This window comes from Choloepus didactylus, chromosome 4 (assembly GCF_015220235.1).
Source record: "Choloepus didactylus isolate mChoDid1 chromosome 4, mChoDid1.pri, whole genome shotgun sequence".
In the NCBI taxonomy this organism is placed as follows: domain Eukaryota; kingdom Metazoa; phylum Chordata; class Mammalia; order Pilosa; family Megalonychidae; genus Choloepus; species Choloepus didactylus.
In genome coordinates, this window is record NC_051310.1 from 174324369 (window position 1) to 174340289 (window position 15921).

A 15921-nucleotide genomic window follows, 5' to 3' on the forward strand; every position below is an offset into this window, starting at 1 on the left:
CTAGATACATATTCAAAAGAACTGAAATCAAGTACTCAGACAAAGTATTCAGAATAATTTCTTTCCTAAGCACATGCAAGGCTGGGAATCATTGGTGTTTCCACCATCCAGAGTGTAAAGATCTTGTAATACATAAATAATTAAGTAAAATCTTCAAAAGGGTATTTTCTAAGTAGTGGTCTAAATTAGCTATAGATTAGGAGCTGCTCTGGACCCACCCCCTAATAAAAGTAGAAGCAAGCCTTAAAACATTCCAACTTACAGAAAGTAACTTTACTTCACACCAAAAGAAATTCCAGTGGTAGTGAAAAGAAGACAACAAAAAGCAGCATGAGGAAAATACAATTCACAAGGTCCAGCATTCAATCAAAAATTTCTAGCTATGCAAAAAGCAGAAAACTATGACATAACCAGAGAAAAATCACTTAGCAGTAGCAGACCCAGAAACAGTAATGGTGGAACTAGCAAACAAAAATGTTAATACTGCTATGTGTTTTAAGAAGTTATTGAAATACATGAGTATGCTGAGGAGAGAAATGGAAGATATTAATAAAAGACCCAAACCAAACTTTTGGAGATGAAAAATACAATATCTGAAATGAAAAATACAATAGATAGAACTAGCAGCATATTATACACCTCAAAAGAAAAGATCACTGATTTTGAAGACACAGCCTTAGCAACTATTCAAAATAAAAACACAGAGAAATAACTAAGAAAAACTTAACAGAACACTAGTGACCTGTGTAATAATATCATGCATTCTATATACATGTATTGGAGTCCAAGAAGAAAGGGGAGTAAAGAGAAAAAGTATTTGAATAAATAATGGCCTCAATATCTTTAAAATGTAATGGGGCAATCTGGTGTTTATGCCCTTAGTACGCCTCTCGTACCTTGACTCCGGTTGTCCTCGCGAGCCCCGTTTGTGCTCAGTATCCTGTGCACACGCCTTGCAAGTAACCACGCCATGAGTTTGACTTCCAATTCCAGCATACGAGTTGAATGGATTGCAGCAGTTACCATTGCTGCTGGAACAGCTGCAATTGGTTATCTAGCATACAAAAGATTTTACATTAAAGATCATCGCAACAAAGCTATGGTAAACCTTCACATCCAGAAAGACAACCCCAAGGTAGTGCATGCTTTTGACATGGAGGATTTGGGAGATAAAGCTGTGTACTGCCGTTGTTGGAGGTCCAAAAAGTTTCCACTCTGTGATGGGTCTCACACAAAACACAATGAGGAAACTGGAGACAACGTGGGACCTCTGATCATTAAGAAAAAAGAAACTTAAATGGACAATTTTGATGCTGCAAACTACATTGTCATAATGTTACCTGATTGTTTAATTAGAATGAATAGCACTTCTGTGTGATTCACATCCCCTAGATACTAGATGTGATATATTGCAAACTGCAGCTTTCATATTCATGGCATTTGCCTTACTTGTTGAAACATCGTGGTGCACATTTGTTTAAACAAATAAAAAAAAAAAAAAAAAAAAAAAAAGGAAAAAGGAAAAACCAACCTCATGGCCTGTGGGTTATTTTGGTCTTGTAAGGAACCATTTCTTTAAATTTAAAATGATGACATTAGAATATAGTTGAATGTTGAAGTTAACATATGAAATTATTCTCAAAATCATGTATATAGAGATTGTTTCAAAGAAAAAGTATCACCTCTTCATATTCTTCGTTAACCTGGAAAGTAAATTAGTAAATTAGTTGTGATTAAACTACACTAATTTCTTAATACAATCTAGGAAAAATCTTATGACCTTAATTTTCTTCTTGACAACGGTAACGTCACTGAGAAAATGTGGCTTCTGTTTTCACAGTTTTCAATCAAAACAAACTATGAATGTCATTCTGTTTAATTATGAGTGAGCCAGGTCAATAATGAAGAGGTGGTAACTTCTTTGTATTCATCTTCATGAATATTTAATTGATCCATTAAAGGAACAAATAGTGTAAATTTAGATCAAAGTGATATTAGATTTAAAGTCATTGTGAAGGCTCTCTTAATAATGTAGTGTTCTTCTGGAATTGTAGCCCAAGAAGCAGCAAGCACTTGAACTGGGGAAACTGAAGAAATTGGAGGACAAACTCTCAAGTCTCTTGAAAAGCCATACATCCATAACATAAATGGTAGTCACAAGTCTAGATCAGAGGTGTGCAGAGATTTTTCTCCTCATTTTGGCTAATCCAGCACATGGCTAATACTAGTGAAACTATTTTAAAGAGAAAATTAAGAATTACAACTCTTCTAAATTGTATGATCTTTTTCTTAAATGCAAGAATTTGAAGATAAGTGTTTACGTAATATTCTTCAAAAAAACCTTGCATTCGTTGCTGGTTCAGAAAACACCAAAATGAAAACAATTTCGAATAATAAATGAATTAAGACAGGAGTTAAATATATTTCTAAAGAGATTGTTTTGGGTTTTATACATTAGAAGAAAAAAATAACAATTCATCCATGATATATATTTAAGTAAAATAGATTATTTGAAGTTGGTAAAAGTACTCAAACAGGTAAATGTATACCCATTATTTCTTTTAAAATAATTGAGTTCTCAGTTGTAGTCAATGACAAGTTTCCTGTTACTAAAGTCCAATTACCTTGGAACTCAAAAATCCATGAAACTAGATATTAATGTTCCTGTGTTATATATAATCACTGATATTTTTAAAATGCATAGTTGTGTATTACAGTATTTGTGTAGATAAAATTGATAGCAAAATTGTGAAAAAAAAAAAAAAAAAAAAAAAAAATGTAATGGAATAAAATAAAAATCTACATATCTAAGCTTAATAAACTCCAATCAGAAGAAAATAAAGAAAACAATGCCAAGGCATATCATAATAAAATTGTTGAACACCATGAACAAAGAGAAAATTTTAAAAACACCTAGAGGAACAAAAGACATCATGTACAGAGGAATAAGTATTGAAATGACAGCATAGTTATCCAAACTACTCAAGCCACAAGATAATGGAGAGACACCATTAAAGTATTGAAAGAAAAAATCTATCATAGTCTTAGTTAACCAGCAAAAACAGCTTTCAAAAAATAAAGGTAAACAAATACTTTCTCAGAAAAAAAGAAGCTGAGATAATTCATCGCTAGCAGACCTGCCCTGCAAGAAATGCTGAGGAAATTCCTTAGGTAGAAGAAAAATGATACCAGAGGGAAATTTGATTTTAGACAAAGGAATAAATAGGGCCAGAAATGGTAAATTCATGAAAAATATAAATATACTTTCTCTTTTTAAAATATATGAAAAGTAATAACACTGAATTATGTGGTTTATAGCTAATGTAAAAGTACAATGTATAACTCTTATGGTTCAAAGGATGGAAGAAAAAAATGGAACTATATTGTTGTAAGGGTCTTACACTGAAGGATAAGTAGTATAACATTATTTGAAAGCAGACCAAGATAAATTAAGGATGCATGCTGCAATTCCTAGAAGAGCTATTAAAATATAAAAATAAAACAAAGAGATATAGGTATGAGGTTGATACTAGAAATAAAATGTAGCCATAAAAAACTCAATAAATTCTAAGGGAGTTAGAAAGAGAAGAGAAGCAGGAACAAATGCAGATGAGACAAATAGGAAACAAGGAGCAAAGTGGTAATTTTAAACTAACAATATTAATAATTATGTTAAATGTAAGTGGTCTAAACACACCAATTGAAAGGCAGAAATTGTCAAATTTTCTAGAAAATAAAAGCCCAATTTTATGATATCTATTTTTAAAACTCATTTTAAACAAAATGACACTAATAGGCTAAAATTAAAGGATGGAAAAAGAGAAAACATACAAAAATCAATCATAAGAAAAGTGGCATGACTATACTATCAGAAAATGTAGATTTCAGAAAAAGAAATATTACCAGCGATAAGGATACCTTTTGGGCTGACAAAGAGTTCAATTTACTAAGAGAGCATAACAATTCTAAATGTTTATGTGTCTAATATTAGAGCTTCAAAATACAAGAAGCAACCACTGATAGTACTAAAAGGAGAAAATAGACACATCCAAAATTATAATTGGATATTTCAACATGCCTCTTTCAATAATTAGTAGAACATATAGTAAGAAAATCAGTAAAGTTAAAGAAGACTGAATGCCACCATAAACCAACTTGACTCAATTACCAATTATTTTTAAATCTCCACCCACAAACAACAGATTAAACATTTCATTCAAGTGCATTTAGGCAATTCACCAATATAAACACTATGCTTTGCCATAAAGCAAGTCTTGATTAATTTTAGGAGGTTGGAAGCATGTGAAGTATTTCTCTGTCACAACAGAATTAAACTAGAAATGAATAACAGAGATATCTGGAAAATCTCCAAGATTTGAAAATTAAGCAACATATTGCTAAATAAGCCATGAGACAAAGACATCACAAGGAAAACCAGAAAATATTTTGAACTGAATGAAAATTTTTTAAATACAACATATCAAAGCTTGTGGGATGCATTGAATGCATTATTTAGAGGAAAATTGGTTTGTATCATAAAAGAAGAAATATTTAAAATTCATGATTTAAACTTTCATATTAAGATACTAAAAAAAGAAGAAATTAAACCCAAATTAAGCAGAAGAAAGGACACAAGAAAGCTATAAATAGAAATCAATGAAGTAGAAAGAGAGAAATAGCATAGAAAATTATTGAAATCAGAAGTTAGTTTTTGAGAAGCCCAATATTGATAATCCTCTCTCCAGAATGGTCTGGGAAAGACACAGAAAGAGAGAACACTACCAATATCAGAGATGGAAGAAAGGGCATCACTCACATCCTTTGGAAATTTGAAGCATAATAAAGAAATATTAAAAACAATATCATGCACACAAATTTGTCTACTTAAATGAAATAGACAAATTTCTTGAAAGACACTAAAAAAGCTCGTTAAGGGAGATAAAGATAACCTAAATAGCCCTATATCTATAAAAAGTAATTAAATCCATGATTTGAATACTTTCAACAACAACAAAAACCTGCAGACCCAGATGGCTTAACTGTGAATTCTACTAACAACATAAGAAATAAATAATTACTAAAAACTACCCAAACTCTCCTGGGAAATAGAAGAAAAGGGAATACTTCCCATCTCATTTTATTAGGCCAGAATTGACCTAATACCAAAACCATACAAATACCTTACAAGAATGAGCATATACAAACATCATTAACAAAATTTTAGCAATAGAATCCAGCAATATGTAAAAACTACATCATAACCAAGTAGGGTGTATCCAAGGAATTCAAAATGGTTAATATTCAAAAATCAGTTTCATTCCACATATCAAAACAACAAATACATATGCAATCATAATCATCTCAACAGAGCAGAGAAAGCTGTGGTGGTTTGGAGCTATGAACATCAGAAAAACATGTTCTTAAACTTAATCCATTTCTGTGAGTGTGAACCCTTGTAAATAGACCTTTTGATGAGGTTACTTCAGTTAAAGCACATCCCAGCTGAATCAGGATTGGTCTTAATCCTATTATGAAGACTTTATATATAGAGAGAAAGCCAGAGGGAGCAGCCAGAAGTTGAACATAAACAAAACCTGGAAGAGAAGGGGAAGCCAGGAGAGGCTGCCATGTACATTGCCAAGTGACAGGAAAGCCAAGGACCAAGGATCACAGGCAGCCAGTCCCAGAATGCCACAGTATTTGGGGAAAAAGCATTGCCTTGATGACACCTTGATTTTGGACTTCTCCTACCCTCAAAACCATGAGCCAATGAATTCCTGTTGTTTAAGCCAACCCATGACATAGTATTTGCTTTATATTGAATGGAGTAAAATTGAATGCTTTCCTCCTAATGTTGGGAACAGGGCAAGGATGTTGTCTTAGTTCCCTGCTGCTATCACAAATACCACAAACTGGTTTTAGCTTAAACAACAGGAATTTATTAGCTCACAGTTTAGAGGCTAGAAGGCTTGCTTCCCCCCATGTAGTGTTCTGGCTGGCTGGAAATCCTTGGGTTCCTTAGCTCTCCCATTACATGGCAATGTTGTCTCCTTTCTCTGCTGAGTCCCATGGACTTCTGGTTTCCTTCTACTCTCTATGCCTTTCTCTTTAGAAGGTCTCCAGTAATAAGATTAACAGCCACCCTGATTCCAGATGCATTTTAGTCTTCAATGTAAAAGCCAAACAATAAAGCTGTTAGAAAACAATATGAGAGACTACTTTCATAAGCCTGACTTAGCATACATTTTTTAACAAGACACAGAAAGTAACAAGCAGACATGAAAATACAGATGTTTGACTGTATTAAAATTAAGAACTTTAGTTCATTAAAAGTAACCATTAAGAGTAAAAACAGGAGACACAGGAAGGTAAAATGTTTTGTAACACATTAATTCAAATAACTCATGTTCAGAATATATTTTAAAAGCCACTTCAAACTAAGTATTTCAGAAAAGAGAAAAACAAATGACCAGTGTGGTAGTTTGAAGCTGAGTAGATCCTGGAACACCATGTTCTTAAAGCTAATCCATTCCTATGGGTATAAACCTATTGTGGGTGGGATGTTTGGATTAGGTTAATTCAGTTGAAGCATGTCTGAGGTGCGTTTTAATCCTCTTACTGTAGTCCTTTACAAGAGGATGAAATTCAGAGAATGATGCAGAGAGAGAGACAAAGAAGCTGAGGGAGAAAACCACAGAAACAGGAAGCCACTGAAGCCAGAAGCTGGAAGCAATGAAACCCGGAAGAGAAGGGAGAGACCAGCAGATGCTGCCATGTGCCTGGCCATGTGCAGAGGAGTCCAGGATCACCTGCAGCCTGTCTTCAGAAAGAAGGTATTACCTTGATGATGCCTTGATTTGGACATTTTCATGGCCCCAGAACAGTAAGTTTTTAAACTAATAAATTCCCATTGTTAAAAGCCAGCTCATTTCTGGTATATTGCTTTTGGTAGCCCAGCAGACTAAAACAACCAGTAAACACATACAAAGTCACCCAGGGTTATTATTCATCTGGAAACTGCAAATTAAAACCACAAGGAAATACCCATATACACCCACAATAATGGCTAAAATTAAAAATACTGGCAATACCAAGTACTGACAAGGATATAGAACAATTGAAAATATAATACATAGTAGGAGGGTGAAAATTGGTACAATTATTTTAGAAATCTGATTGGCAAAGCTAAACATAGCCTGTGACTGAGCAATTCCACTTCTAGGTCTATATACTTACAGTAATGTATTTTTATGAGCATAAAGATACACATACAAAAGTATTCATACTACCATTATTTTTTATTGAGATTGTTCACAAACCATGTAATTATCCGAAGATCCAAAGTATACAATCAATTGCCCATGATACCATCATACAGTTGTGCATCCATCACCACAATTAATTTTTTTCAATTTTTAGAACATTTTCATTACTCCAGAAAAAAAAGACAAAAAAGGAAACTCAAATCCTCCCATACCCTAACCACCCCCTCTCCATTATTGTCTCAGTATTGGTATAGTACATTTGTTACTGTTGATGAAAGATGTTAAAATACTACTAACTGTAGTATATAGTGTGCAACAGGTACATTTTTTCCTATATGCCCCTTTATTATTAACTTCTATTTATAGAGTCATACATTTTCTCTAGTTATGAGAGACATTTCTAATATTTGTACAGTTAATCACAGAACTTGCACACCACAAGATTCACTGTTTTATACATTCCCATCTTTTAACCTCCAACTTTCCTTCTGGTGATATATGTGACTGAGCTTACCCCTTCCACCACATTCACAGACCATTCAGCACCGTTAGTCATTCTCACAACATGCTACTGTCACCTCTGTCCACTTCCAAACATTTAAGTCCACCCTAGTTGAACATTCTGCTCATAATAAGCAACCACTCCCCAATCTTTAGCCCCATTTTCTATATCCTGGTAACATATTTCATGTCTACGCATTTACAAATTATAATTAGTTCATATCAGCGAGACCCTGCAATATTTGTGCTTATGTGTCTGTCTTATTTCACCCAATATAGTGCCCTCAAGTTTTCTTCATCAACCCATTTTTTTAAAATGGTTTTGTTCACACACCATACATTCCATCCTAAGTAAACAATCGATGGTTCCCTGTATAGTCATGTATTTATGTATTCACCACCATCACTACTATCTATATAAAGACATCTCCATTTCTTCTACAAAGAAGGAGGAAGAGTCAAAGAAGGTAAAGAGAAAAAAGAAAAAGAGAAAGAGAAAAAAAAACATGACAGCTAGGAAGTGACAAACAGAAAGATAGCATTAAACCAAAGTAGAATAAAGAGTCAGAAAACATCATCAATGCCAAGAGTCCCATAACCCTCCCCTATAGGCCCCCCCATCTGCATTTAGCTTTGGTATATTGCCTTTGTTACATTAAAGGAAGCATAATAAAAAGTTCTTGCTAATTATAGTCTTTAGTTTGCATTGATTGCATTTTCCCCCAATCCCATCCTATTTTTAACATCCTGCAATGTGGACATTCATTTGTTCTCTCTCATGTAAAAACATATTTGTACCTTTTATCACAATCATTGAGCACCCTAAGTTTCACTGAGTTATACAGTTCCAGTCTTTATCTTTCCTCTTTCTTTCTGGTGTCCCACATGCTCCTAACCTTCCTCTTTCAACCATACTCACAATCATCTTTGTTCAGTGTACTTACAGTTCTATGCTACTATCTCCCAAAACTGCGTTCTAAACCTCTCACTCCTGTCTTTTCCTTTCTGCCTGTAGTGTTCCCTTTAGCGTTCTCTGTAGAGCAGGTATCTTGTTCACAAATTCTGTCATTGTCTGTTTGTCAGAGAATATTTTAAGCTCTCCCTTGTATTTGAAGGACACTTTGCTGGATATAGGATTCTTGGTTCATGGTTTTTCTCTTTCAGTATCTTAAATGTATCACACTACTTCCTTCTTGTCTCTATGGTTTTTATTGAGAAATCTACACATAGTCTTATCAAGCTTCCTTTGTATGTGATGGATTGCTTTTCTCTTGCTGCTTTCAGAACTCACTCTTTATCTTTGATGTTTGATAATCTGATTATTAAGGGTCTTGGTGTAGGCCTATTCAGATCTATTCTGTTTGGGGTGCACTGTGCTTCTTGGAACTGTAATTTTATGTCCTTCATAAGAGATGGGAAATTTTCATTGATTATTTCCTCTATCATTGCTTCTGCCCCTTTTCCCTTCTCTTCTCCTTCTGGGACACCCATGACATGTACATTCCTGTGTTTCATGTTGTCATTCAATTCCAAGAGACACTGCTCATATTTTTCCATTCTTTTCTCTATCTGTTTGTGTGTAGGCTTTCATGTTTCTTGTTCTCCAGTTCCTAAGTGTTTTCTTCTGCCTCTTAAGATCTGCTATTGTATGTCTCCATTAGTGTCTTTCATCTCTTGTATTGTGCCTTTCATTTCCATAGATTCTGCCAGTTGGTTTCTTGAACTTTCAATTTCTACCTTATGTTCACCCAGTGTTTTCATTACATGCTTCATCTCTTTTGCCATATCTTCCCTAAACTTTTTGAATTGATCTAGCATTAGTTGTTTCAATTCCTGTATCTCAGATGAAGTATAAGTTTTTTCCTTTGACTGGGCTGTAACTTAATTTTTCTTAGTGCAGGCTGCAGTTTTCTGTCATCTAGGCATCTGGTTTCGTTGATCAGATTACCCCAATCAGGTTTTCCCAGAACAGAATGGGCTCAGGTCTCAGAAGGAGGCAATATTCAGTATCAGGTTTCCCTGACAGTGTGTCTTAGAAGACTATTGCACCCTGTGAGGCCTCAAGCCATTGTGCTTTTCTGCCCAGCAGGTGGCACCTGTCAGCCTGTCCCTGAGTGGTGTAAGGAAGTGTGGTCCATGGCTGTTTTCCCCCAGACACTGGGGTCTGATTCTGAATAGAAAGTGGTTAATAGAGCTTGGCACCACCTCTTTCTTCTTAGGGAAGATACACACCCTGAGAAGATATCATTTGTATTTGAACAGTCTCTCTGACTCTACTATCTCCACCCTTGTCTGGGTCAGAGCACTGGGAACTGAAAATGGCTGAGGCTTTCTCTACTGAGTTGCAAAAGGGACAGAAAGCCCCCCTTCAGGGTGAGTCCATGGCCACCCTCAGTTTTACCTGTTGGCCAGAGACAGCACCCAGTTCTCTGGGCTCCCTCTCCCTCCCAAAGTGGTTCTCTGGCTCTCCAAGGTCAGTTGTCACCAAAAGCCTCTGTGCGCCTGTTGGGGATTCATAGCTTGTATTGAGCAGTCAACATTTGTTAATTAAAACCTCAGTTGGAGCTGGGCTGAGATATATTTGCTTGTTCAGAGAGTGCTGCTCTCTAGTACAACGAGGCTTTACAGTTCAGGCTACCATGGTGGGGGTAGCTCTCAGCTTGGGTCTGCAGTTTTTACCTACAGATTTTATGCTGCAATCTTGAGCATTCCTCCTAATCAAGTTTGGTGTATGATGTGTGGACAGTCACATTTGTCCCACAGCAGTTATTCCAGATTATTTACTAGTTGTTCCTGATTGTTTAGTAGTTGTTCCAGGGGAACTAACTAGCTTCCACTCCTCTCTATGCTGCCATCTTCTTCTGCTGTCTACTAGCATTATTTTTAATTGCCAAAAATAGTCAACAACCCAAGATCCATCAACAGTTGAATAAACAAATAAATTGTGGTATAGTCATACTGTGTCATTCTATAAATGAAAAATGAATGAGTTACCATGCAAGCATTAGTATGAAGAATCTCACAAATAATTGTTGGACAAAAAAACCAGATCCAAGATAATGCATACTTTATGATTCCATTTATATAAAATTCAGAGGCAGGACCCACAGTTGATTGAGTCACATCTCCATGGAAATACTGAACCAATAGGTTCCAACCTAATCAACACTAATACATCTGCCTCCACAAGATTGCATCAAAGATAATGGTGTTTTGGGGGACATAATACATCCAAGCTGGCATACCTCGAGAGGGAAGGGAAAGGGTTATGATCAATAAAGGGTCCATAAAAACCTTTTGGGGAGCTGGAAATATTTTTTTATCCCCTATTTAACTCTCTCTGCACCCTCACTCCCATTTTCCTGGGATCACTTTTCAAATGAATTACCAGTGTCCAAATCCTTTTCTCCAGCTCCACTTTTATAAGAACCTCAATAAGGACTATTCCTAGAAAGTAGGACCTTAAGATGTGATTCTGGAACTGGATCCTTCACTGGTCAGAAAGCAACCAGGACCCAAGTATGGTAGGAAGTGCATGGTGATGACCCTCAGGGTGTTGTCCCATCACAACTACTAGGATGCGCACATGGGTGGAACTGGGATGGGACAGGAAGAGGAAGCATTGGGTTATTTAGATGCTCTGTCAATTTGGCCTTTTATTACTCATTTGCATTTACTCTTTTTTTGTCTCTGATTAATATATATTACTCCTCTTAAAAAATGTGTAAGAAAAAATGCATGTCCAAGAGTTGGCAGCAACTGGAGCAGACACCATGAGGGAACCTCAAAAGCCAAAGAAGTTTAACATACCTAAATATCAGAACCATAGCATTTAGAATTTCATAGTACTTCAGGGATAAGCTGGATCAACCAGCTCATTTTAGAGAACAGGAAGCCCAGAAGTAAAGAACTTTTGAGGACTCTCCAGCATCATACTCAAATTAGAAGAAAAGGGAAAACTAGCATCCTGGCATCCTGGTCTCTCCTTTTAACTAAAAGTTACCAACATTTCTGAACTGTAAGTCATAACATATGATATGACCAGGTTTCTGCACCACTTTCAGGTAAAAGAGATCATTTGAAAAATATAGTTTGGAAGTCAAAGAATTGGCATTATCAAAGCATTTCAGTCTTTTGTGGGGTTAATGTAAAACAATATTTAAAATTGGGAGCATCTAATTATATTATTGCCATGCACATAAATCTTTATTTTGTTCACTCCCACCCCCCCACACACTTTTTTTGCCTTGTCAAAAAATACATTGCGCCTGAATGGTTTTACACATGAATTTCTCATCCTTCCTCCCCTAATTAGATTATAAATTACTAAAGGGTAGGGATTGTCTCTTAGACATGATCACTTCCCTGCAAGAATATTCCATAGACATTCACTTAATATTTGTTGATTTTTCTGCCCTAAGTACTTCCTGCTAAATCCAGGCACAGGGTAGATGAAGGAAGAAAGCATCCAAAAAAAAAAGAAGAAAAAGAAAAAAAAAAACAGAACCATGAAGATTTCCTTTTACTATGATGCTAACTTTCCTACCAAATATCTTAGGAAAATTATTCTAGAATATTTATTTGAGATGTAGTTAAAGCTTTTTGGGAAAAGATATAAGTAATGCCTCCAGCCTAACATTTGGTTCAAACAGCAAAAAAAAAAAAACCTGTAAACCTTGGTATCTCTGTGTGTCCACTGGAAAGGGTGTTCTGTGCACACCCACAGGTCCTACATGGCCATGTTGGGATTGGTCATTAATCAGATGGATTGGCCCTTTTTCTTTACTTTCTGGTAATGATCCTTCCCACCAAGGATAAGAAAACTGAGGGGAGTGGTGGGCCCAAATTTATCAGTCACCTCAACACACATGGCCCACCCATGTGCAGTTTGCCATCAAAACTGTCCAGCCAGCATTTGCCCTCATTTTGATCTTGTTACCATGCCAGAGAGCCATAGTAATCATTATTTATTCAAGCTAAACCCAAATCCCTCATGAAAAAAAAAAAAAAAACCGCAGGCGGGCGGGTGGGGATGGTTAAAAGGGAAGACGAAAGGATGGAGTTATGGTTCCCATGAGAAGTCTTCCAATTTAAATTCTGGTTGGATCTTTATTGATCTTGAGGAAAACATAAAAAGGACTAGAAAGGGGAGAGGGAAAAGCAACCCTGGACAGAGCATGACAAATTGGAAAAGAAATCTGCAACATGGATTCCCTAAAGACAATTAGCTTATTATTTCCACGGACATCCACTGCATTCAGTGCATATTGACTGACGTTATTGCTAATTAGACTAAATGACCTTGAACATTTCTATACAATCAGTTACATTGTATAAAGAACTTATGTTCAGTGGTATTTTCATAGGAATTCAGCTCTTATCTTACATGCTAAGAGAGATTTTCTTTTGATATTTAAAGTAAGCATGGGAATACTATATTTAAACATCTGTGAGGAGGACACAAATGAAGAAAATCAAATATAAATTATCATATGATTTCCTCCAATTCTGAAATTCTGTAATCCTGTATTCCCCTCAATAAATTTCTTTATAACTATATGTGGATTTTAAATTCAGTTTTGAAAAATACGTTTGAAGAATATCAAAGTTTGTGCCGCTCTGGTAGTTTGAATAAAAAAAGTTACAAGGATACTTATAATTAATTAATAACTGATAATTTTGAGATATGAACATATGAATATATGAAGAATATTTCTAATATTTCTAATAATAAGACCTGGACTCTTGAAATGGGCTGAAATAAAATGGGCTACTGAGCAGCCCATTTTTGGAAATCCTCAAATCAAAACTAAAGCTAGACCCACAAGAGAAGGCTGGACTAGGTGGTTCCACAGTGTCCCTTTCAAGCACAATATTTGTATCAAGAACTTGCATTTCTAGTAAAGGTAACATGGAAAGCAAGACTGAATGTGGCCCGAATGTTGTGGGATGTTACTTGGGTAAGAAGAACTCTTTATCTGACTCCCTTTGTGTTGAATACCGGGTGGTGGTAGAACCTGCTCTTGGGATTGAATGCATCTATGGAGCCTCAGACTCAAGCCCTTGTCTCCTACCTACAAGTCGCCTCCTAAATGCAAATACCTCCATGATAGTGTTTTCATGCACCCCCCTTCTTTCTGTTCAAGAGCTGACCTGCAAACTCCAGTGGATGGAGGACCTATAAGCCTCAGCATCCTCCTCCAAGAAGCCTCCATGTAGAAACCCGGATGGATTTTAACACTGATGCTTATGGTGCAGTGCTAAATTTCAAGTGCCCTAGTTCTCTACAACTGACCTCTTTGGGTTAATTTGGAAGACAGAGATGCTGGCAGAGGTGAAATCAGTACAACTGCAGTCTCCAAATGGGATGCTGTGAAACAGCCTTGGGATGAAACATGCTAAGAGAGGCAGCCAGTACTGCTACATAGGGTTGTTCGTTTATGCACTACACGTGCGTTCCCTATTCAAGAGGCAACACGCTCATCACGGACAGCTTTATCCTTTGAACTGTTGTCAGATTTTTATTATGACTTTATTGGCTCCAAAAAATGGGCAATTTTTCTATTTGTAACAATTTTCTGGCAGATAGCACAATGCTTTGTTTTAATAAAATCAGAATATTGCCACCATTTTCTGACAAAGGACCAACAAGTTTGATAATCAAAAAGTCTTGATCAAACATCTAAAATAACTTGCATTTTTAAACAAGGAGTTACATTTCTGCATTCGGAACTGATTGATGAGTATATGAAAATGTAAGAAAAGAATCTTTGGTTAGAATCAGTGAACGTGTTAAATTTGATGCTGTACTGCAGTTCATATCATCTGCTGTTTGTTTACTGTGCCGGGATAGTATTGCTGAATTCTTAATTTAAATCTATAAATACTTTCATGATGATGTAAATTACTGTGTAACAATAAATATTCATTTACCATTAATAATACACAAAGTATTATACAGACATAAATTAGAGGTTACTATGTAATCACCCACTTAATATGGCAGTTGATTATTTTTTGTTATGGAAATTCTGTCAGCACAAAAATTAACTTCTGTTAAAATACTGCAGACTACTGCATACTTATTAACGTTATAAACAGAAGATTCATCAACCCAAATTCAATCAGTAGATTCCTTGAAAGAATCAAAGGGAATAAAATTCTTTGAAGAAACATGAAACAACACTGTTTACTAAAATTATATTGCCAATGTGGAATCAATTACAGAGTTTCTTGATGCTGACACCAACTTCTCCAGCACTGAAAATACCCGAAAAAGGAGTAAGAAGGTTTAATTCAACTGTAAATTTCACTATCAGCTCAGCTATGAACCAAAACTAAATTTCAAACCTGATTTTTTTCCTATATTGGATATAACAATATTGTTTTTAAAAGGAAGGTTTATGATAATGAAAATGCTTCATGACCTTTTCACTGCTCTGGATCTTTCTACTCAATAGAAAGAGTAGCAATATGCTTATCACCTGAAAGATCATTAGAAATGCAGACTCTCAGGTCCCACCCACCTAATGAATTAAAATTACATTTTAACAAGATTCCCAGGTGACTCCAATGCACACCACAGTTCAAGAGACACTACTAAGATGACATATATAATTAGAAAAATTTTGATGAACGTGAATTACTACAACTTTATATAAATTTACAATTTATATTGACTGATGAGCATAGTAAGGAGTATGACATTGTTGAGATATCAATAACTTTAAGTTGTTTTTGAAGAATCAGTTACATCTCTCATTAAAATATTGCAATATATTTTCAGCAATAAGTTATCAGACACATTTTCAAATACTTCTGTAGCTCTCAGGACATGTGTAACTTGGCCAATATTGGTTGCTCATGGATAATGCATCTTCTTAAAATTAAAACATGTTAGCTCTTTTAGGCCTAAAATGTCACAAAATAGACTGTCAATTCTAGAAACCATTTCTAATGAAAGGAAGATAATGGCGAAAGTAAGCATTAAGTCTGTCATAAGCTATTATAATTTCCACAAAGGCAAGATATGTATTTTGAAACAAATTTTTACTTCCAGTGGCTATTTTTCCAAATTTTGATTAAAAATTCAAAACAGCTATTAATTTTATGTGTAACAATTCAATTCATATAATTTCTACAAAATGACTTTATC

The 15921-nt window shown here is 35.3% G+C and overlaps 1 protein-coding gene across 1 annotated transcript; it reads left to right on the forward strand.

Moving 5' to 3' along the window:
- Window positions 1–881: 881 nt before the first annotated feature.
- Window positions 882–1486, forward strand: LOC119530782 (CDGSH iron-sulfur domain-containing protein 1). The gene has a single exon (XM_037831554.1). The coding sequence runs from the start codon at window positions 971–973 to the stop codon at window positions 1295–1297; it is 327 nt and encodes a 108-aa protein (XP_037687482.1). The 5' UTR covers window positions 882–970; the 3' UTR covers window positions 1298–1486.
- Window positions 1487–15921: the final 14435 nt, after the last annotated feature.